At 38.1% G+C, this 24536-nt stretch overlaps 1 protein-coding gene across 3 annotated transcripts in view; it reads left to right on the plus strand.

Annotated features, from left to right (window-relative positions):
- xgb (x globin) overlaps positions 1–24536 on the plus strand; it is a 38194-nt gene that overhangs the window by 5854 nt on the left and 7804 nt on the right. For 2 of the 3 annotated variants that reach the window (XM_062041986.1, XM_062041985.1), the window contains exons 2-4: positions 2474–2581; positions 14628–14748; positions 14812–14892. In XM_062041986.1, the coding sequence (XP_061897970.1) occupies positions 2474–2581; positions 14628–14748; positions 14812–14892 (310 nt within the window). The remainder of the gene's footprint in view (positions 1–2473; positions 2582–14627; positions 14749–14811; positions 14893–24536) is intronic. The other variant, XM_062041987.1, reaches the window with a different exon arrangement.

A 24536-nucleotide genomic window follows, 5' to 3' on the forward strand; every position in this document is an offset into this window, starting at 1 on the left:
TCAATGGGAGACAGGTCTGGACTACAGGCAGGCCAGTCCAGTACCCACACTCTTACTACGAAGCCACACTGTTGTAACACGTGCAGAATGTGGCTTGGCATTGTCTTGCTGAAATAAGCAGGGGCCTCCATGTTGCTTGGATGGCAACATATGTTGCTCCAAAACCTGAATGTACCTTTCAGCATTAATGGTGCCTTCACAGATGTGTAAGTTACCCATGCCTTGGGCACTAATACGCCCCCATACCATCACAGATGCTGGCTTATGAACTTTGCGCCCATATCAATCCGTATGGTTCTTTTCCTCCTTGGTCCGAAGGACACAACCTCCACAGTTTCCAAAAACAATTTGAAATGTGGACTGATCCGATTACAGAACACTTGTCCAAGTCCATCTTAGATGAGCTTGTGCCCAGCGAAGCAGGCAGCGTTTCTGGGTGTTGTTGATAAATGGTTTTCGCTTTGCATAGTAGAGTTTTAACTTGCACTTACAGATGTAGCCACAAACTATAGTTACTGACAGTGGTTTTCTGAAGTGTTCCTGAGCCCATGTGGTGATATCCTTTACACACTGATGTGGATTTTTAACGCAGTACCGCCTGAGGGATCGAAGGTCCGTAATATCATCGCTTAGGTGCAGTGATTTCTCCAGATTCTCTGAACCTTTTGATGATATTACGGACTGTAGATGGTGAAATCCCTAAATTCCTTGCAATAGCTCGTTGAGAAATGTTGTCCTTAAACTGTTCGACAATTTGCTTGCACATTTGTTAGCAAAGTGGTGACCCTCGCCCCATCCTTGTTTGTGAATGACTGAGCATTTCATGGAAGCTGCTTTTATACCCAATCATGGCACCCACCTGTTCCCAATTAGCCTGTTCACCTATGGGACGTTCCAAATAAGTGTTTGATGAGCATTCCTCAACTTTCTCAGTCTTTTTTGCCCCTTGCGCCAGCTTTTTTGAAACATGTTGCAGGCATCAAATTCCAAATGAGCTAATATTTGTAAAAAATAACAAAGTTTTCCAGTTTGTAAGTTAAGTAACTTGTCTTTGCAGTCTATTTAATTGAATATTGGTTTGAAAAGGATTTGCAAATAATTGTATTCTGTTTTTATTTACGATTTACACAACATGCCAACTTCACTGGTTTTGGGGTTTGTATATGTACACTACATATAGTGACAACTTTAATCTGTTTATTTGTACTATTTACTGTATCAGTTGCAGTATTTTTTTTTACTGATGTTTGTGTCCACCCTCATTTAAAGCCACAAAAAGCTTGACTGGATTTGAATAATATTCGAGCAGAACAATATAAAAAAGTATCTTCCTCAATACAATTCTACTTAAAATAGCACAACTAAGGCAAGGCAAGGCAAGGCAACTTTATTTGTATAGCGCTTTTCATACACAAGGCAGACTCAAAGTGCTTCACAGACAACAAAGTGAAATGAAAGAAAATAAAAGCAAAATTAAAATGCAGACAATAAAAATAAAAACAAATAAAAATAAACTAACTAATAACTAATAACTAAAACAAAAGAATAAACAAAATTATAATGAAAAACAAAAAACAAGGAACATGGCCAAGCAGGAAGAAGCAAAAGCTTATGTTGTCCTTGTTGATCAAAATCTAATTGTATTTCAATGTATTATTATTATTATTATTATTATTATTAATAATATTATTATTGGAAGCAGCAGTATTTTTTAATAATTATTTTAATCAATTTAGTTTACATTTTATTCAAAAGGGTATATGTATTCATTCAATATAAATCAATGAAATGCAATTTAAATATATGTATATTTGTGTTAAATATATATAAAATAAAATATACAATATGATACTTATAGTGGCAGTGGTATAGAAATACAGTGCATTATAATGAGAGCTGCTTTTAATGCATTATTAAGTAAAATTAAGAAGTCAAGATAACTTATAATGTAATGCACAATAATTCTACAACCATAATATTCAACGTATTGTTCAATTAAAGCCAGTTATTATTGTTATTGATATTATTATTATTACAGTGTTGTGGCTAGTGAGTGTACCTGAAAGCAGAGGTTCAAGTTCACTTTAGAATCTTCTCTTTGTGCTCATAAGAGTGAATAAAGAAGGAGGTCACCTGCAGGGCTACTCTCGCCACACAATCCTCCCCTCTGCAGTGATGCATTGTGGGTGCATGACTAATGTCAGCTAGCTCAGCTGGAGACCAGAATTCTCTTGATTTGAAGGCAGCACACTTCAATGATTATGTTCAGAAGAAGAAGAAAAATGAGATGATCCAAAAGTCCCAATCAGCTGAAGTGAAACATGGAGGATGATGTAGCCATGATGCTTGATGGATGCTGGGGGCGGGCGGAGTGAATGCATCCCTGCAGGAAATATGCTTCCAGGCAAAGGGGAGTGTGAATATGACAAACTGCTTCACCTGTGTCCGCTTGATGTCGTTGTCATGGTCACAGGCTCTTCGAGACCCACCCTGAATGCAAGAATGTCTTCTTCCTGTTCCGAGACATCAAGGACCTGGAGAGGCTGCGGACCAGCCGTGAACTCCGAGCACACGGACTGCGGTCAGTCAGTCACATACACACGTGCACACATGCAAATCTGCACACATGCACGTATAATCCAAGACAAAATGAATAATTTGTCGTTTTTAATATCATTGAAATATGAACTAATAAATCCACTTAACCTAAAAGTAGCATCATAACTGTTTCTTTGTTGATTGCTAACTTGCCCAACCTTTGAGACATTTTTCCCAATGAGTTTACTGAGTCTCACTTTTTAGGTCACTGGTATGTGGAAGGGACAGGAAGAAAAGCTCTGATTTGCTTTCAAATAAATCATTGGGCGCCACTTGTTGGTTCTCTTCTAGACTCTCGACCAGTGATTCTCAAACTGTAGTCAGAGTCGTGTATAAAGATAGTATGGCCAACTTGCTTTTAAAGTTGGCCTCAATATGACGCTTTTTAGTCATGTGAGGGACTTTTGACCAGTGATGGGCAAACTACTTGGAAAATGTAGTAAGCTAAGCTACAAGTTACTCTTGGATTAAATGTAGCTAAGCTACAGGGGAAGCTATTCCCAGAGAATTGTAGCAAGCGACACTAAAAGCTTCACGGAAAAAGTAGCTTGCTACATTTAACAGCATTTCTACCTATGGGCCAACATGTATAATATCAATGTTAATGTAACTGAGAGTGTACACATGGACCCAATAAGGGTCCATTACTATTAACTATCTGTCATTTAACTGGGGACACCCTACAACTACCTCTAGGGGTCCCCGCACATTGCTCTCTGTATTTATTTAATTTGCCTTTTCTTTGGCCCACCCCTATAATGTTGTTCATTTTCTCTACCTACAGTAAAAAAAAAAACAGCATCTAACTAGTGTATATATTGACAAAAACAATGACTTGTGTGTTGTTTGGGAACAGTTGGTAATGGTTATGAGCAGTAAAACTTTTCATGAACTCAACTCACCTTATTGTGTGTTCCTAAATATGTATTCCACATCTTAGATGAAGAGAACAGTTATAATTTTGGTTTACAGAGGGACAAGCGGTAGAAAATGGATGGAGTAAACAACTAAAAACTTTAAGGTTTTGGGCATTGTTTTTGCTAAATGTATACATTTGTATAATATGTCCAAGGACACGCATTATTGTGGGTTTCCTGGAAGTCATATTCATCACTAAAGGAACAATCTAATCTGTGGGAGAGAATTTCTCTGCCATTTTCAAATATGTTTCTTTTTTTTTTGAGTGGTCAGCTTTAGGGTTTCTACAGTTATCAGCAAATCTAATTTAATGTTTTTTAATGCCATTTTTAATGCCAAATTAGTGCCCATGTCTGACATGGTTATTATATGTAGTCAAAAGCTTAAAATGATCTGTATACACCCATTATTGGAAACATTTGACAATGATAATGTTGAGTAATTGAAAAGTTTACATTAACTGGTACTATCTAGTGAATTCGAATTGGCTCGCAAGAATGTTTCATCTGAGAATTTATTTGTATTTATTTTTCTGTAGTACCATCCGGTGTTCTGACTTTGTGCACAGCTGTAGACAATAGCCAATTAAAAGGTTCCTTCTGTCAATCATCACACTGTACCTTCAATCAAAATGATTAAAGGGGAACTGCACTTAAGTCCTCTAAATAAACATCCAATTCTGAATTAGTTGATCAATATAATATACTCAGAAGTAATTTTGTAAATTTTTTCTCTTTAAAACATGTGGAAAAAATGTATATCCTCTGAAAGTATGACATGATAGCTACAGACTAGAGCAGGGGTGGGCAATTAATTTTTACCGGGGGCCGCATAAGCAACCCGAGCACTGCTGGAGGGCCACACGACAATATTTCAATTAAATTTTGCTCAATATTATTTTTTATATACCGTAAGATAAATAATAATGATGATAATAATAATAACAATTAATAATAATACTAATAATTTAATTTAACCTAACTTAACTTTATACAAAAGCAGATTGCTTTGATGGTTTTATTTTTATCACTGTTTTACACAACACTTTCTGATGTATTATACATTGCAAGAATGTCCATTTCTGCACAGGGTTAATTTCTGTCACTTTATCCTGCATTATCCAACATTTTTCCCCATCAGATTTGGACAACCATCTGTTGTTAAAAATCGTTTTTAATCCTATTTATTTTATATTGTTTTTTATATTGGTTTTATATGTAATTATTTTTTCTTTTTATTCAGTCATTGGTGGAGCTAAGGATAATATTTGAATATTGTTTTTAATATTGTTGTGCAGCACTTTGGAAACATTTTGTTGTTTAAATGTGCTATATAAATAAAGTGGATTGGATTGGATTGTCACACCTGCCAGCTTGTCCCATTTCAGTCCTAACATGTCCAAACACGCATTTACCTATGTGAACAAGTCATTACCTGTGGTTGTCTCTTTAATTGACTGCATGGCTGCCAGCTACTCCGTGATTTGAAAGTCTGCAGTTATCCCACGTAAGAAGATGAGGAGCTGGGCGGTGTCACGTACATTGCAGCTCTCATCCAAAGTTAGCGAAAAACAGTCCAAGTCTCCGGGCATATCAGCGCAACAGAGTCCAATAAGCACTCCTTATTAAACTCCCCGTCAGAAAACGCCTTACTTTTTCTGGCGCTTTTGTGAGAAATGACGAAACTTGTCCTGACAGCTGCATCTCTGGGGGTGTGAAATATTGCAAAAAGTCCTTGTTGGGTTTGCAGTTTTACCATCAACGCATCAGCCTCCCTTGCGAGCGCTTCATCAGACAGATTCCGGTATTTTCCCTCGTGCTTCGTCATGTAGTGGCGATTCAAATGATATTCTTTAAACACAGAAATATGTGTACCACACATTAAGCACACGGCTTTACCTTTAATTTATGTAGAGAAATACTTGGCAGTCCATGTCTTGTTGAAAACACGGCATTCGTCATCAACTTTTCTCTTTTCAGCGTCTCATCACTTGTCGCTGTGCACCTTCCCTCACAGGTTACACACGGACATACGTCCATAAATAACACTTTTCAAAATAAAAGCAGCACAGTTGTTTTGCGCGCATGACATAGATGTTTTTTAAACTTTATTTTGTAATTTGTGAATGCGCTGTTCAGTTCACTCACAATCGCACACGCGCATACGTCCACACGGAAGTAATACAAATAACGCTTTTCAAAACAAAAGCAGCACCGTGGTATTGCACACTCCACATAGATACTTTTTAAAATTTATTTTGTAATTTATGATTGGCCTCACACGGGCCGGACAGGGGTGCACCAAGGGCCGGATGCGGCCCACGGGCCGCAGAATGCCCAGGTCTGGACTAGAGGATATGTTTTTAAATCGTCCGGAAAAGTCTGCTGTCGCTCGCTGCCGCGAAAAAGCTAAGTAGTATCTTTCTGTCTGAGTGCTTCCAATTGTTTTACAGCTTTCTTTAGTCCTTCTTAGGGATGGGCGATACCACACTTTTAGGATTCGATACGATACCGATACTTTTTCTTGCATTTTCATCGATACCGATACCGATACCGATACCAATAATTTCTTATTGGCAATTTTTTGTCAGTCAAAAATATTATTACTATTGTTATTATTTAAGACAAATCACAAGACAAATACAGACCATTTATACCACATTTCTTATGGTCAATATATAATAAAAGTAAAATTAAAATAAATAAAATAAATAACATAAATATGAAAAATAAATTAAATATTACATAAATTAATAACTATATATTATATATGATAATAATTAAATATTAGGGCTTTCCAATTAACAGTCAAATCCGAATTGCAAGAAGCTGCAGTTATTTTTTAAAGTTTGTGATATAATTAGCAATTAATGAAATATGAAATAGGCTAATGTTTTCGAAATGTAAGAAATCATGTTACAGATTAAAACCAAAATCACATTCAGTCATATATTCAAGATTTTCTTGGAAAAAAATAAAACTGTAATGCAAAGATGAAGAATCTCCAAATTGTATCTCTTTCTTATCTTGTTTTAAATACTCAAGCAATTTTCAACTAACAGTAAATTCCCCTTTGTGGAAATTATTTGAATTTAGGATAATCATTAAAAAAAAAAAATTCAGTAAACATTAATAAAAAAAAAAAAAACAATGCCTGTTTTAAGTCAACAATTGGACAACACTGGATATGCCTGGCTGCATCGCTGTCGGCTGGCTGTGTGTGTGTTGCACGTTGACGACGCTCATTCGCTGTCTCCTGTCACGTGACTGGGCCAGCTCTATACTCTGCCAGGTACAGGGGTGTCCCAGCACATAGTAAGTTAAGTAAGTAATCAAAAACATCTGAAAGTGATGCTTGCACCCCCCACACGCCGTTTTTTGGTTTATATCGATACTTTTTTCAGAAAAGTGATGCCAAATGAGTAGCGTGTGAGTATCGATATATCGATACCACAGGATCGATACGCACATCCCTAGTCCTTCTCAAACATATTATGTAGTTTTATCAAACTTACACTCTCTGTCTCACCGCCTCTCTCTCAGCTAGCTAACAAAGCTAAGCTAGTCGAGGTCCAAAGCTACTACGCTCCAAAGGCATTTGCTCCCTCACGCTGCTGCTACTGCTCCGAGTACAGCAAGAACTCGACTCGGTGAAAGAAACAACATGAGTATGGCACCTTGCTCTTCGTTCACTGTTCTCATGGAGAGGTTGGCCCTACTAGAGGACCGTCTACGCCAGTTAGAGCAGAGTAATTTCGGAACTTTAGACGCAGCAGACACGTTTGCTAGCGTTAGCTGTAGCGAGTTTGTAGCAGCCCTAAGGGGCCTACAAGCCACGTGAACTGTTTGAGACGCATAATAGATTTAGCCCTTTAGCTAGTCCTACACCCCAGTCTACCGGACACCACACCTTAGTCATAGGGGACTCCATCATACAGCTTAGTAAACCAGCCATAATTAAGTGTATTCCCGGGGCCAGAGCACCAGACATTGAAGCTAGTCTTAGGGAGCTAACTCGCAACAGGCCAAGTAAACACGTACGACAGGCTAATTGTACCACTAGCTACGCGAACATAGTTGTACGCATCGGCTCCAATGACACTAAGATGAGACAGTCAGAGATTACAAAGAGGAATATAGCTCGGACTTGTAATCTCGCTAGAAAGATGTCACGGCATTGAGTACTTGTCTCTGGCCCCCTGCCTGCGAGAGGCAATGATGAGAGGTATAGCAGATTAGTCTCCCTTAACAAGTGGCTGTCTAGTTTTTATATAGTACAGGTACTAACGTTTATTGATAATTGGCCCTCTTTCTGGGGCAAACCGAGCTTGCTGAGGAGGCACGGCCTTCACCCTAACCGGGAAGGCGCCATCACCCTTTCCAGAAATATAGACCACTATTTGAGTCAAGCTTGACTAACTACACTAGAGCAAGCTCAGACACAGGCAATTACAGTGTCTCTTAGTCGGGGTGGGGAGTCAGTTAAGCTAGAACTATCTAGCGGCAGGCTGGAAAATTCCTGCACACATAGCATTTCTCGCAGAATTATACATAACTCACATAATGTTTTTTCTGTAGTGACTGAGCCAGAGGTGAACATACATTCTACTGAGGTGGCAAATTATGACGCGTTCAATCTATCGCAGCACCAAGCAAATGATCTCAAGATCGCCACCATATAAATTCCTAGATGTGATCGAAAATATTTAAGGCGCACTACACGATATAAACTTAACGTTATTATTATCAGTACTACGAACACCATCCATCCATTTTCTTCTGTTTATCCGAGGTCGGGTCGCGGAGGCAGCAGCCTAAGCAGAGAGGCCCAGACTTCCCTCTCCTCAGCCGCTTCGTTCGGCTCCTCAGGGGGATCCCGAGGCGTTTCCAGGCCAGCCGGGAGACATAGTCTTCCCAACGTGTCCTGAGTCTTCCCCGTGGCCTTGTACCAGTCGGACATGCCCTAAACACCTCCCCAGGGAGGCGTTCGGGGGCATCCTGACCAGATACCCGAACCACCTCATCTGGCTCCTCTCGATGTGGAGGAGCAGCGGCTTTACTTTGAGGTCCTCCTGGATGACAGAGCTTCTCACCCTATCTTTCATGGAGATAATTTTGGCCGCTTGTACCAGTGATCTTGTCCTTTCGGTAATAACCCAAAGCTCATGACCATAGGTGAGGAAGGGAACGTAGATCGACCGGTAAATTGAGAACTTTGCCTTCCGGCTCAGCTCCTTCTTTACCACAACGGATTGATACAATGTCCGCATTACTGAAGACGCTACACCAATCCGCCTGTCGATCTCACGATCCACTCTTCCCTCACTCGTGAACAAGACTCCGAGGTAATTGAACTCCTCTACTTGGGACTGTGGTCTTTTCCAGGCGAGAACCATGGGCTCGGATTTGGAGGTGCTGATTCTCATCCCAGTCGCTTCACACTCGGCTGCGGACCGATCCAGTGAGAGCTGAAGATCTAGGCCAGATGAAGCCATCAGGACCACATCATCTGCAAAAAGCAGATACCTAATCCTGCAGCCACCAAACCGGAACCCCTCAACACCCTGACTGCGCCTAGAAATTTTGTCCATAAAAGTTATGAATAGAATCGATGACAAAAGGCAGCCTTGGCGGAGTCCCACCCTCACTGGAAATGGGTCCGACTTACTGCCGGCAATGCAGACCAAGCTCTGACACTGATCATACAGGGAGCGGACCGCCACAATCAGACAGTCCGATACCCCATACTCTCTGAGCACTCCCAAAAGGACTTTCCGAGGGACACGGTCGAATGCCTTCTCCAAGTCCACAAAACACATGTAGACTGGTTAGGCAAACTCCCATGCACCCTCCAGGACCCTGCCGAGAGTATAGAGCTGGTCCACAGTTCTACGACGAGGACGAAAACCACACTGTTCCTCCAGATCATTGTCTCCCAAAACGTTATTAGTTAATGAGGTCATTAGAGACAACAATCTTAACGGGGCGGTATAGCTCGGTTGGTAGAGTGGCCGTGCCAGCAACTTTAGGGTTCCAAGTTTGATCCCCGCTTCCGCCATCCTAGTCACCGCCGTTGTGTCCTTGGGCAAGACACTTTACCCACCTGCACCCAGTGCCACCCACACCGGTTTAAATGTAACGTAGATATTGGGTTTCACTATGTAAAGCACTTTGAGTCACCAGAGAAAAAGCGCTATATAAATATAATTCACTTCACTTCACTTCACTTCACGTCATTGGTCACGGCGAAACTTGGCTAAAACCAGATGAATTTTTCCCGCTTAACGAGGCATCTCCTCCTATCTATACAAGTGCACATATTGCCCTGAAAAGGGGTGGAGGTGTCGCACTAATATCCAATGAAAACCTTGACCTTAGCCCTAACCTAAGTAACAAATACAAACCATTTGAGGTGCTTACTATGAGGTCTGTCACACCGCTACCTCGCTATGTGGCTGTTATCTTATCGCCCCCCCTGTGCCCTCTATGGACCGTATCAGGGAATTTTCAGAGTTTGTCGCTGATCTAGTGACACATAATATAATTATAATACGGAATTTTAATATCCAAATGAATACCCCGTCAGACCCTCAGTGCGTGGCGCTCCAGACTGTGGTCTTACACAAATAATAAATGAACCCACACATCGCAACGGTAATACAATAGACCTAGTCTCGTCTCAATTACTGTAACGTATTATTTTCGGGTCTCCCTATGTCGAGCATTAAAAAGATTACAGTTGGTACAAAATGTGGCTGCTAGACTTTTGACAAGAACAAGAAAGCTTAATGATATTACGCCTATACTGGCTCACCTGCACTGGCTTCCTGTGCACTTAAGATGTGACTTTAGGTTTTACTACTTACGTATAAAATACTAAACGGTTGATGATTGTATTGTACCATATGTACCACCCAGAAATCTGCGTTCAAAGAACTCCGGCTTATTAGTCATTCCCAGAGCCCAAAAAATGTCTGCGGGCTATAGAGCATCTCTAACTGTCCAGTACTCTGGACAGTTAGAGATGCTAGCTCAGTAGAATCATTTAAGTCCCATCTTAAAACTTCTTTTTATACTCCTGACTTTAAATAGACCCCTTTTTGGACCAGTTGATCTGCTGTCTCTCTTTTCTGCTCTGCCCCCCTCAACCTGCGTGGAGAGGTTATCAGGTGACCACGGATTATCCTCCACGGATGAAGTGCTAGTTGTTCAAAGTCGGGACTCAGCACGGACCACTCCTCTTTGCATCAGTTGGTGACGTCTCTGCGCTGCTAATGTGCCTACATGGAAGAGGATCCCCTGCTGGCCCCACTGTGCACTGGACTCTCACATTATTAACTGGATCCACTTGACATCCATTGCACCAGTCACCCAAGGAGGAGGGGGGTCCCCACATCTGCGGTCCCTTCCAAGGTTTCTCGTTGTCATCCCATTGGGTTGACTTTTTTCTTGCCCTGATGTGGGATCAGAGCCAATGATGTCGTTGTGGTTTGTGCAGCCCTTTGAGACATTTGCGATTTAGGGCTATATAAGTAAACTTTGATTGATTGATTGAAATCAGAATACACTTTTTAAAGAATAGTTGGTTTGTTTTATGGAATAATAAATTAAAATCACACTAGAATGAAAATGATGCATGTGTTTGGAAATTAAGGATTGATTTAAACAGTTTTGAAAAATACATGTCATGGAATGATATTTGGAAAAATGGCAATAATACGCAAAATAGGCTCAGTCAATTTAACATCTTGAATAGGTTGTATTGTACACCCTCACAGATGTTTAAAATGAGTACAGTAAAGTTAAAGGCCTACTGAAATGATTTTTTTTTATTCAAACGGGGATAGCAGATCCATTCTATGTGTCATACTTGATCATTTCGAGATATTGCCATATTTTTGCTGAAAGGATTTAGTAGAGAACATCGACGATAAAGTTGCAAATGCCTTTGCCTGTACCGGAAGTAGCGTGACGTCACCAGAGGAAAGACTTCTCACAATTCCCCATTGTTTACAATGGAGCAAGAGAGATTCGGACCGAGAAAGCGACGATTACCCCATTAATTTGAGCGAGGATGAAAGATTCGTGGATGAGGAACGTTAGAGTGAAGGATTAGAAGGCAGTGCAAGACATATCTTTTTTCACAATCAACAATACTATTAAACCATGGACAGGTAACTACACGGTTAATGCTTTCCAGGCTGGCGAAGGTTAGCAATGCTGTTGCTAACGACGCCATTGAAGCTAACTTAGCAACCGGACCTCACAGAGCTATGCTAAAAACATTAGCTCTCCACCTACGCCAGCCAGCCCTCATCTGCTCATCAACACCCGTGCTCACCTGCGTTCCAGCGATCGACGGTGCGACGAAGGACTTCACCCGATCACAGATGCGGTTGGCGGCCCGGAGACGGAGGAAGTTAAGGTGAGTTCGGCGGCTAGCGCGTCTGCTATTCATCTGCTATTAATCTCTGTTCTCCTGGTTGTGTTGCTGTAGTCCGCCGCTAATACACCGATCCCACCTACAACTTTCTTATTTGCAGTCTCCATTGTTCATTAAACAAATTGCAAAAGATTCACCAACACAGATGTCCAGAACACTGGAATTTTGAGATGAAAACAGAGTTTTTTTGTATAGGATTCAATGGGCTCCGTATACTTCCGTACCAACCCTTGACGTCACGCGCATACGTCAGCATAAAAAAACGTTTTTAACCGGAAGTGTGGCGGGAAATTTAAAATTGCACTTTATAAGTTAACCTGGCCGTATTGGCATGTGTTGCAATGTTAAGATTTCATCATTGATATATAAACTATCAGACTGCGTGGTCGGTAGTAATGGGTTTCAGTAGGCCTTTAAATATAAAGTGTCAGACAGCTGAAGGAACTCTTATTAATTTACTGTGGGAATGTCAGTGAATAAGAGTTGTGGTCTGTTGTGAGAATTGCCTTGGTTGTCCATCCTCGGACATTGCGTCACCAGACCTGCTAATGTTAGCCAAGGTAGCTCATGTGTGTTGAAGTTGAGACAGCTAAAATAAAGGAGTTGCGTATGAAACAAGCTGAGCTTCCTCATTGACATGACATGGTGTCAGGGTTAAGGACTGCAGTGACCAAAGATTGGCAAAGTTTCGGCCCCCAGAGCAGTTTGATTTTGCCGAATTCAGGCAGCGCTTTTCACGCTTTCGGCCGGACCTTATAAGTCCTTTTGTATCCAGTTTGAAAGCTGCAGCCGATGCAAAGAAACACACAGACAGACACATTGTCGATGACCGCAACATTCTTAAGTTAATTGTAATCTTTGATTGACGTATTGCCTATCGACCAAGTCCTACGATTGTATTACATTTTTAATTCCTCTGAACATCGCATTTAATGCCTTAATTTCCATTTAATGACTTTTAAAGCGTTTTAATATCATGCAGAAACCCTGAGTTTGAAGCATCCCTATGTTTCCGACTCCCCCGACATGTGACATGAGTGCGTGTCTGTTATTTTGTTCCTGGTTTTGATAACCCACATTATCTTGCCCCTGATTGGCTTGTCCTTAATGTCTTGCCCTAACCTTAGCCAATCTTGACTCATCATATGAACACCAACCAATCATCATGGATTTTCGCCAAAGGTATGGACGTTCTCATTCATCCAGGTCATTGAATTTTCTCCATATTTTTTGGGGCCTGGATTCACAGTCCATTTTATCTCTTTGTAGCTTTGATGTAAGCTACCTCGCTACAAGGGTTAAAAAAAATAGCTAAGCTACAGGAATTGCTACTCGTTCAAAAATACTGCTTTTGACCAATCATTTAGGAGATCCTCTGGCCGTAACGTGACTACGGGACGCCATTTTAAGGCCAACTTTGTAATCGATTTGGCCATACTCTCTTTATACACGACTCTGACCGTAAGTGGTACGCGAGCTCCATCTGGTGGCATGCCATTGAATCACTTAACTAAATATTGTCATGACGTGACTCGAGGCATTATCAAATGTTTATTTTAACTTTTATGTGCAATTAATTTTATTTGATTTATTACTTATGTACAGTGTTTTATTTTCCTATATTCAAACACAGTGTTACTGTTCAAACTGTGTGTAATGTAACATAGGGCCAAAAATACGTTTGTTGAAATAAAACTTCTGTCTTGTTTTTAATGAATACTTAGGCCTACTGCGCTGCTGTATTTTATTGCTGGTCATTATGGTGGTTCTTTTTGAGGGGGTACTTGGTGAAAACTGTGCGAGAACCACTGCTCTAGACGAACCAGACACTTTTATACTGTCCTCTATTCATGCAATATGGGACATAAATATACTGTAATGCATATAAGTTGTAATATTAGTTGAGTTTGTGAGTGTTTTTTTAAATACAGTTGCTTGGAAGCGATGATGTAAACATTGTATTTGTTCATAAATCAGTTTAGAATATGATGTTGATAATGTAAATATAGAACACATTTTGTGGTATGGGATTCATGTGATAAACACAGTAGCTTCTCATATTCCGAAAAGAAGCATGATGTATAATATATAATAAAGTCAAAAAATATAATACAGTAAATACAAGTAATATATTAAAATTGTTAGTCCATTTTTTGTAAAAAAAAAACAAAAACAAACATATATTATTTGTTTTTTAAATAAAATAATTCAAAGGGGGGTCCCTAAATCAATAATTTGTTATTGCTTCTATAAAACGCATCTCACACACTGAGGCGCACATTTGAAGGGCGATAAGTTGCAATCAAATTCATTTATTTGGCAAAATTATGGCGCTTCCGTTGCGTGAGATGAAGCTATGTTGCATTCAGCAGCTCACTAAGTTGTCAGAGAATTCTTCCAACTTTCCACGCCATTGACCACAGAGTTGGAGGCTTTGCAAAGCAGGCAATTATTGCCTGTGGAGATAAAGGTGCACAGGCTAACCTTGCAAAGAAACAAACACACACACACACACACACACACACACAGGTAGACTGTGCAATCAAAGGAATGTCAGCATTTGAGCTGCTGAAGCATGAAATGTCAGCACGGAGAGAGCCGCCATGTCACAGTTAATAGACGCTGTGGCCAAGGTGGACTGCTCCTCACTGCTTTCTCCTGTCTTGTAGGGTGATGTCGTTTATTGAGAAAAGTGTGGCCAGGCTGGACCAGCTGGAAAGGCTTGAGGCTCTGGCTGTGAATCTGGGGAGAAGCCATTACCACTACAACGCCCCCCCTAAATACTACAGCGTAAGACCCCCATGAGTTGTGGGATCAGGGAGAACATGTCTGCTATCATCTGTGTGCTTGCAGTACGTTGGAGTAGAATTCATCAGTGCTGTGCAGCCCATCCTGAAGGAGAGGTGGACCACCGAGCTGGAGGAGGCTTGGAAGGTGACTAGTGTGCATCCTTCCTTAAGGCCACATGCAACATGTGTTGTACAAAACCCAAAACCAGTGAAGTTGGCATGTTGTGTAAATTTTAAATAGAAACAAAATACAATAATTTGCAAATCCCTTTCAACCTATATTCAATTGCATAGACTGCTAAACTTTATTTTTTTGCAAAGACTAGCTCATTTAGAATTTGATGCCTGCAACATGTTTCAAAAAAGCTGGCACAAGTGGCAAAAATGACTAAAAAAGTTGAGGAACATCTCTTATTTGGAATATCCCACAGGTGAACAGGCTAATTGGGAACAGGTGGGTGCCATGATTGGGTATTAAAGCAGCTTCCATGAAATGCTCAGTCATTCACAAACAAGGATGGGGCGAGGGTCACCACTTTGTGAACAAATGCATGAGCAAATTGTCCCAACAGTTTAAGAACAACATTTCTCAATGAGTTATTGCAAGGAATTTAAGGATTTCACCATCTACGGTCAGTAATATCATCAAAAGTTTCAGAGAATCTGGAGAAATCACTGCACGTAAATGGCAAAGCCAAAAACCAACATTGAATGGCCGTGACGTTCGATCCCTCAGATGGTGCCGCATCAAAAAACTAATGTAATGCTACATCTGTAAGTGGAAGTTAAAACTCTACTATGCAAAGTGAAAGCCATTTATCAACAACACCCAGAAACGCCGCCGGCTTTGCTGGGCCTGAGCTCATCTAAGATGGACTGATACAAAGTGGAAAAGTGTTCTGTGGTCTGACGAGTCCACATTTCAAATTGTTTTTGGAAACTGTGGACGTCGTGTCCTCCGGACCAAAGAGGAAAAGAACCTTCCGGATTGTTATAGGCGCAAAGTTGAAAAGCCAGCATCTGTGATGGTATGGGGGTGTATCAGTGCCCAAGACATGGGTAACTTACACATCTGTGAAGGCGGCATTAATGCTGAAAGGTACATACCGGTTTTAGAGCAACGTATGTTGCCATCCAAGCAACATTATCATGGACGCCCCTGCTTATTTCAGCAAGACAATGCCAATCCACATTCTGCACGTTTTACAACAGCGTGGCTTAATAGTAAAAGAGTGCGGGTACTAGACTGGCCTGCCTGTAGTCCAGACCTGTCTCCCATTGAAAATGTGTGGCGCATTATGAAGCGTAAAATACGACAACAGAGACACCGGACTGTTGAACAACTTAAGCTGTACATCAAGCAAGAATGGGAAAGAATTCCACTTGAAAAGCTTCAAAAATTGGTCTCCTCAGTTACCAAACGTTTACTGAGTGTTGTTAAAAGGAAAGGCCATGTAACACAGTGGTGAACATGCCCCTGTGCCAACTTTTTTGCAATGTGTTGCTGCCATTAAATTCTAAGTTAATGATTATTTCTCAGTTCAAACATTAAATATCTTGTCTTTGCAGTGTATTAAATTGAGTATAAGTTGAAAAGAATTAGCAAATCATTGTATTCTGTTTTTATTTACGATTTACACAATGTGCCAACTTCAATGGTTTTGGGTTTTGTACAGCCTAGTGATGCATATACATGTACATGCTGCTGTCACGTCATGTCAATATGAGAGCATGTTGTACACGTTATATTCAAACAACACATGCTCTTGCATCAATAATCATACATACAGTACAGGGGTGTCCCGATACCGATGTCAGCTCGAATCACACACACGTTTATCCTTTTTGTAGTGTGGAATGCTAGAAAAGGTTTGATTAAGTGAAATCAATCAAAGAACATTCAAAGGATATGAAAAACACTAAGCGATTTATTATTATCTGCAATGGACTTGTGCTGTCTTAAAGTTGAAGAGGAGTGGTAATTGATATTTTGGCAACACCTAGTAATCACAATAATTTATTAAGTTAAGCTCATGACAGTATGGTGAATGATGCGGAAACTTTTTTTTACTGGATACTGTCTAATATTCTTCTGCCCTGGATGTGTAAGTAATATGCAACTATTAATATTTGATACTTGTTTACATTGACAAATGTGGTGTTTTAGACTGCAATATTGTTCAATTAAGGACACTTATGAAGGTCTAGCTTGTGTGCTAATGTGTGCTTAGCTGTTGTGTAGTTGCTATCTCCTACTAGCCTGTAGCCTACCATGTTAACCTTTTGTAAAAGACTTGACAAAAGTACAAGTTAACATTTAGATGTTAACTGGCTGTCCAGCTTTGCACAAGTAATGAAACATGCTACAGGACTGCTTGCATGGTAGTTTATATTGGAAGATTTTGGATGCAGGCCAATATAATCCGACCGATATCGCTAGCGGATCGAGACACCCCTATATACTGTACATATATATACATATATATATATATACATATATATATATATATACATATATATATATATATGTATATATATATATATACATATATATATATATATATATATATATATATATATACATACATACTATATATATATATATATATATATATATATATATATATATATATATATATATATATATACATACATACATACATACATACATACATACATACATACATATATATATATATATATATATATATATATATATACATATATATATATATATATATACATATATATATATATATATATATACATATACATATATATATATATATGTATATATATACATATATATATATATATATATATATATACATATACATATATATATATATATATGTATATATATATATATATATATATATATATATATATATATATATATATATATATATATATATATATATATATATATATATACATATATATATATACATACAGGACTGTCAGAAAATTAGAATATTGTGATAAAGTTCTTTATTTTCTGTAATGCAATTAAAAAAACAAAAATGGCATACATTCTGGATTCATTACACATCAACTGAAATATTGCAAGCCTTTTATTGTTTTAATATTGCTTATTATGGCATACAGCTTAAGAAAACGCAAAAATCCCATCTAAAAAAATTATATTTCCTCAGACCAAGTAAAAAAAAAAGATTTATAACAGCAAAACAAAATCAAACATTTGAACATGTCAATTAATGCACTCAGTACTTGGTTGGCAATCCTTTTGCACGGATTACTGCATCAATGCGGCGTGGCAGGGAGGCAATCAGCCTGTGGCATTGCTGAGGTGTTATGGATGCCCAGGATGCTTCAATAGCGGCCTTTAGCTCATTTTTGTTATTGGGTCTGGTGTCTCTCAGTTTCTTCTTCACAATACCCCACAAATTATCTATGGGGTTGAGGTCAGGGGAGTTGTCAGGCCAATCGAGGACAGTAATGCCATGGTCAGTACATCAGTTACTGGTGGTTTTGGCACTGTGGGCAGGTGCCAGATCATGCTGGAAAATGAAATCATTATCTCCATAGAGCTTTTCAACAGATGGAAGCATCATTGACATTTTCAAATGTTTGATTTTGTTTTGCTGTTATAAATCCTTTTTTTTTACTTGGTCTGAGGACATACTCTAATTTTTTGAGATAGGATTTTTGAGTTTTCTTAAGCTGTATGCCATAATCAGCAATATTGAAATAATAAAAGGCTTGCAATATTTCAGTTGATGTGTAATTAATCCAGAATGTATGACATTTTAGTTTTTTTAATTGCATTACAGAAAATAAAGAACTTTATCACAATATTCTAATTTTCTGAGACAGCCCTGTATATATATATATATATATATATATATATATATATATATATATATATATATATATACATATATATATATACATATATATATACATACATATATATATATATATACAGTATATATATATACAAACCCCGTTTCAATATGAGTTGGGAAATTGTGTTAGATGTAAATATAAATGGAATACAATGATTTGCAAATCATTTTCAACCCATATTCAGTTGAATATGCTACAAAGAACTTTATCACAATATTCTAATTTTCTGAGACAGTCCTGTATGTATATATATATATATATATATATATATATATATATATATATATATATATATATATATATATATATATATATATATATATATATATATACATATATACATATATATATATATATACATATATATATATATACATATATATATATACATATACATATATACATATACATATATACATATATATATATATATATATATACATATATATATATACATTAAGGCTGAAACGACGCGTCGACGTAGTCGACGTCATCGGTTACGTAAATACGTCGACGCCGTTTTTGTGCGTCGACGCGTCGCATAATGACGTCACACTACCGTCATGGAGAAGCGCAAAGCAGACGATCAAAGAAGACGATGCGAGCGGTGCGAGCGAGGGGGGAAAAGCATGCCAAAAGTGTGGGAGTACTTCAATAAACGGCCTAATAATGTTGTTGTATGCACACTGTGTCGAGCGTAAATGGCCTATCATAGCAGCACAACGGCTATGAACGGACATTTGAAAAGAAAACCATCAACTAGTCAATCGTCCGCGTGAGCATACGTTGTCATCATTACACAAAAACATGAATGTGCCATTTGTATCTGCTAGGGGTGTAACGGTACGTGTTTTGTATTGAACCGTTTCGGTACGGGGCTTTCGGTTCGGTACGGGGGTGTACCGAACGAGTTTCTAAGCTAAAGTCTTAACAAGCTGCTTTGCTCCGTCTGCCTCTGTCTCAGCACGCAGCATTGTCCCACCCACACAACCATCTGATTGGTACACACGCAGCATTGTCCCACCCACACAACCATCTGATTGGTACACACGAAGCATTATCAGCCAATCAGCAGTGCGTATTCAGAGCGCATGTAGTCAGCGCTTCAGCGTGGAGCAGATAGCTGTTTAGCAGGTGAGCATCAGGCAGCGGACTCTCCCCAAATGATAATAAACACCTCCCAGTCAACTACTACTAACATCACAATGAGCCCGTTGACCTTCTAGAAACTTAAACTGCAGCTCAGCTCGCTCGAAATCCTGGCTTGAGGTGAAGGCTAATTAGCTCTCAGTTCCAGCCACATCGACCCCTTCTGAGCGCCTATTTTCAGCTGCTGGGAATATTATAAACAAGAAAAGAACCAAACATGTACACATGCTAACCTTTCTTCATTACAACTGTTAGACACTCACTGGAATGAGTAGAATTGGTTATTGTGTACTGTGTTGGACTGGATGTTTATTTTGCACATTTTAAAAGCAATATTTAATGTTTACAGTACTCCAGAATATTTAGATTGGCACTTTTTTGTATTGGATGTTTATCTTTATTTTTGCACATTTTAGCAAATAAGCAATACTTTCACTTTTGTTGAAATGTTTACACTGTTGTTACAGAATATTTCGTTTTGCACTTTTTTGTATTGGATGTTTATCTTTATTTTTGCACATTTTAAAGCAAAATAAGCAATACTTTTACTTTTGAAATGCTTATACTATTGCAGAATATTAAGATTTGCACTGGATGTTGACTTTTATATTTGCACATTAAAAAGCAAATAAGCTACTTTTAATTTTGTTAAATGTTAAAAGTTTTAAATGTTTACATTGTTACAGAATATTTAGTCATGTTGTTGTCAATGTTGACTGAGTGGCCATACTTCTTTTTTTTTGTAAATAAAAGCCATGCCTTTTGAAAAAACGGGCCTACATTTATTTTTTCATCTTCATTTTGAATAAAAAAATAATCGGCAAAAGGAAAAAATAATCTATAGATTAATCGAAAAAAATAATCTATAGATTAACCGATTAATCGAAAAAATAATCTATAGATTAATCGATAGAAAAATAATCGTTAGCTGCAGCCTTAATATACATATATATATATACATATATACATATACATATATATATATATACATATATATATATATATATATATATATATACATATACATATATATATATATATATATATATATACAAACCCCGTTTCAATATGAGTTGGGAAATTGTGTTAGATGTAAATATAAATGGAATACAATGATTTGCAAATCATTTTCAACCCATATTCAGTTGAATATGCTACAAAGAACTTTATCACAATATTCTAATTTTCTGAGACAGTCCTGTGTATATATATATATATATATATATATATATATATATATATATATATATATATATATATATATATATATATATATATATATATATATACATATATATATACATATACATATATATATATATACATATATATATACATATACATATATATATATATATATATATATATATACATATACATATATATATATACGTATACATATATATATATACATATATATATATACGTATACATATATATATACATATATATATACATATACATATATATATATATATATATATATATATATATATACATATACATATATATATATACGTATACATATATATATATATATATATATATATACGTATACATATATATATATATATATATATATATATATATATATATATATATATATATATATATATATATATATACAAACCCCATTTCAATATGAGTTGGGAAATTGTGTTAGATGTAAATATAAATGGAATACAATGATTTGCAAATCATTTTCAACCCATATTCAGTTCAGTTTTTGTGCAAATAATCATTAACTTTAGAATTTGATGCCAGCTACATGTGACAAAAAAGTTGGGAAAGGTGGCAATAAATACTGATAAAGTTGAGGAATGCTCATCAAACTCTTATTTGGAACATCCCACAGGTGAACAGGCACATTGGGAACAGGTGGGTGCCATGATTGGGTATAAAAGTAGATTCCATGAAATGCTCAGTCATTCACAAACAAGGATGGGGCGAGGGTCACCACTTTGTCAACAAATGCGTGAGCAAATTGTTGAACAGTTTAAGAAAAACCTTTCTCAACCAGCTATTGCAAGGAATTTAGGGATTTCACTATCTACGGTCCGTAATATCATCAAAGGGTTCAGAGAATCTGGAGAAATCACTGCACGTAAGCAGCTAAGCCCGTGAACTTCGATCCCTCAGGCTGTACTGCATCAACAAGCGACATCAGTGTGTAAAGGATATCACCACATGGGCTCAGGAACACTTCAGAAACCCACTGTCAGTAACTACAGTTGGTCGCTACATCTGTAAGTGCAAGTTAAAACTCTCCTATGCAAGGCGAAAACCATTTATCAACAACACCCAGAAACGCCGTCGGCTTCGCTGGGCCTGAGCTCATCTAAGATGGACTGATACAAAGTGGAAAAGTGTTCTGTGGTTTGACGAGTCCACATTTCAAATTGTTTTTGGAAACTGTGGACGTCGTGTCCTCCGGACCAAAGAGGAAAAGAACCATCCGGATTGTTATAGGCGCAAAGTTGAAAAGCCAGCATCTGTGATGGTATGGGGGTGTATTAGTGCCCAAGACATGGGTAACTTACACATCTGTGAAGGCACCATTAGTGCTGAAAGGTACATACAGGTTTTGGAGCAACATATGTTGCCATCCAAGCAACGTTACCATGGACGCCCCTGCTTATTTCAGCAAGACAATGCCAAGCCACGTGTTACATGAACATGGCTTCATAGTAAAAAAGTGCGGGTACTAGACTGGCCTGTCTGTAGTCCAGACCTGTCTCCCATTGAAAATGTGTGGCGCATTATGAAGCCTAAAATACCACAACGGAGTCCCCCGGACTGTTGAACAACTTAAGCTGTACATCAAGCAAGAATGGGAAAGAATTCCACCTGAGAAGCTTAAAAAATGTGTCTCCTCAGTTCCCAAACGTTTACTGAGTGTTGTTAAAAGGAAAGGCCATGTAACACAGTGGTGAACATGCCCTTTCCCAACTACTTTGGCACGTATTGCAGCCATGAAATTCTAAGTTAATTTAAAAAAATAAAGTTTATGAGTTTGAACATCAAATATCTTGTCTTTGTAGTGCATTCAATTGCATATGGGTTGAAAAGAATTTGCAAACCATTGTATTCCGTTTATATTTACATCTAACACAATTTCCCAACTCATATGGAAACGGGGTTTGTACATATATATATTTACACACACACACATATATATACAGTCGTGTTTAAAAAGTTTACATACACTTGTAAAGAACATAATGTCATGGCTGTCTTGAGTTTCCAATCATTTCTACAACTCTTTTTTTTTTTGTGATAGAGTGATTGGAGCACATACTTGTTGGTCACAAAAAATATTCATGAAGTTTGGTTCTTTTATAAATGTATTATGGGTCTACTGAAAATGTGACCAAATCTGCTGGGTCAAAAGTATACAAAAGCAACATACATTATCAATGTTAGTGATGTAGAAAAGTTACAATCAAATCAAATTAGCTTCATGGCATGGCCTCTTAACTTCATTTGAGTGATTATGATTGACGACACCTGTTGACTTCGCTGAGCCCATTTAAATAGGGCTCATGTGATGCAGTCATTAGACTCGATTACAAACGTGACAATGGGAAAGTCAAAGGAACTCAGCACAGATCTGAAAAAACGAATCATTGACTTGATAAGTCAGGAAAGTCACTTGGAGCCATTTCAACGCAGCTTAAGGTCCCAAGAGCAACTGTGCAGACAATTGTTCGTAAGTTAAAGTGCATGGCACAGTTTTGTCACTGCCACGATCAGGAAGTAAACGCAAGCTATCACCTGCTGCTGAGAGAAAATTGGTCAGGATGATCAAGAGTCAACCGAGAACCATCAAAAAGCAGGTCTGCAATGAATTGGAAGCTGCTGGAACACAGGTGTCAGTGTCCACACTCAAGTGTGTTTTGCATCGCCATGGACTGAGAGGCTACCATGCAAGAAGAAAGCCCTTGCTCCAGAAGCGACACCTTAAGGCTCGTCTAAAGTTTGCTGCTGATCACATGGACAAAGATAAGACCTTCTGGAGGAAAGTTCTGTGGTCAGATAAAACAAAAAAAGCTGTTTGGCCACAATACCCAGCAATATGTTTGGAGGAGAAAAGGTGAGGCCTTTAATCCCAGGAACACCATCTCTACCGTCAAGCATGGTGGTGGTAGTATTATGCTCTGGGCCTGTTTTGCTGCCAATGGAACTGGTGCTTTACAGACAGTAAATGGGACGATAAAAAAGGAGGATTACCTCCAAATTCTTCAGGACAACCTCAAATCATCAGCCCGAAGGTTGGGTCTTGGGCGCAGTTGTGTGTTCCAACAGGACAATGACCCCAAACAGACGTCAAAAGTGGTAAAGAAATGGCTAAATCAGGCTAGAATCAAGGTTTTAGAAAGGCCTTCCCAAAACCTTTAACCTCAATGAGAACATGTGGACAATGCTGAAGAAACAAGTCCATGTCAGAAAACCAACAAATTTAGCTGAACTGCACCAATTTTGTCAAGAGTGGTCAAAAATTCAACCAGAAGCTTGTGGATGGCTACCAAAAGCGTCTTATTGCAGTGAAACTTGCCAAGGGACATGTAACCAAATATTAACATTGCTGTATGTATACTTTTGACCCAGCAGATTTGGTCACATTTTCAGTAGACCCATAATAAATTCATTAGAGAACCAAACTTCATGAACATTTTTTGTGACCAACAAGTATGTGCTCCAATCACTCTATCACAAAAAAATAAGAGTTGTAGAAATTATTGGAAACTTAAGACAGCCATGACATTATGT

The sequence above is a fragment of the Entelurus aequoreus genome, linkage group LG03 (assembly GCF_033978785.1).
Source record: "Entelurus aequoreus isolate RoL-2023_Sb linkage group LG03, RoL_Eaeq_v1.1, whole genome shotgun sequence".
Lineage (NCBI taxonomy): Eukaryota > Metazoa > Chordata > Actinopteri > Syngnathiformes > Syngnathidae > Entelurus > Entelurus aequoreus.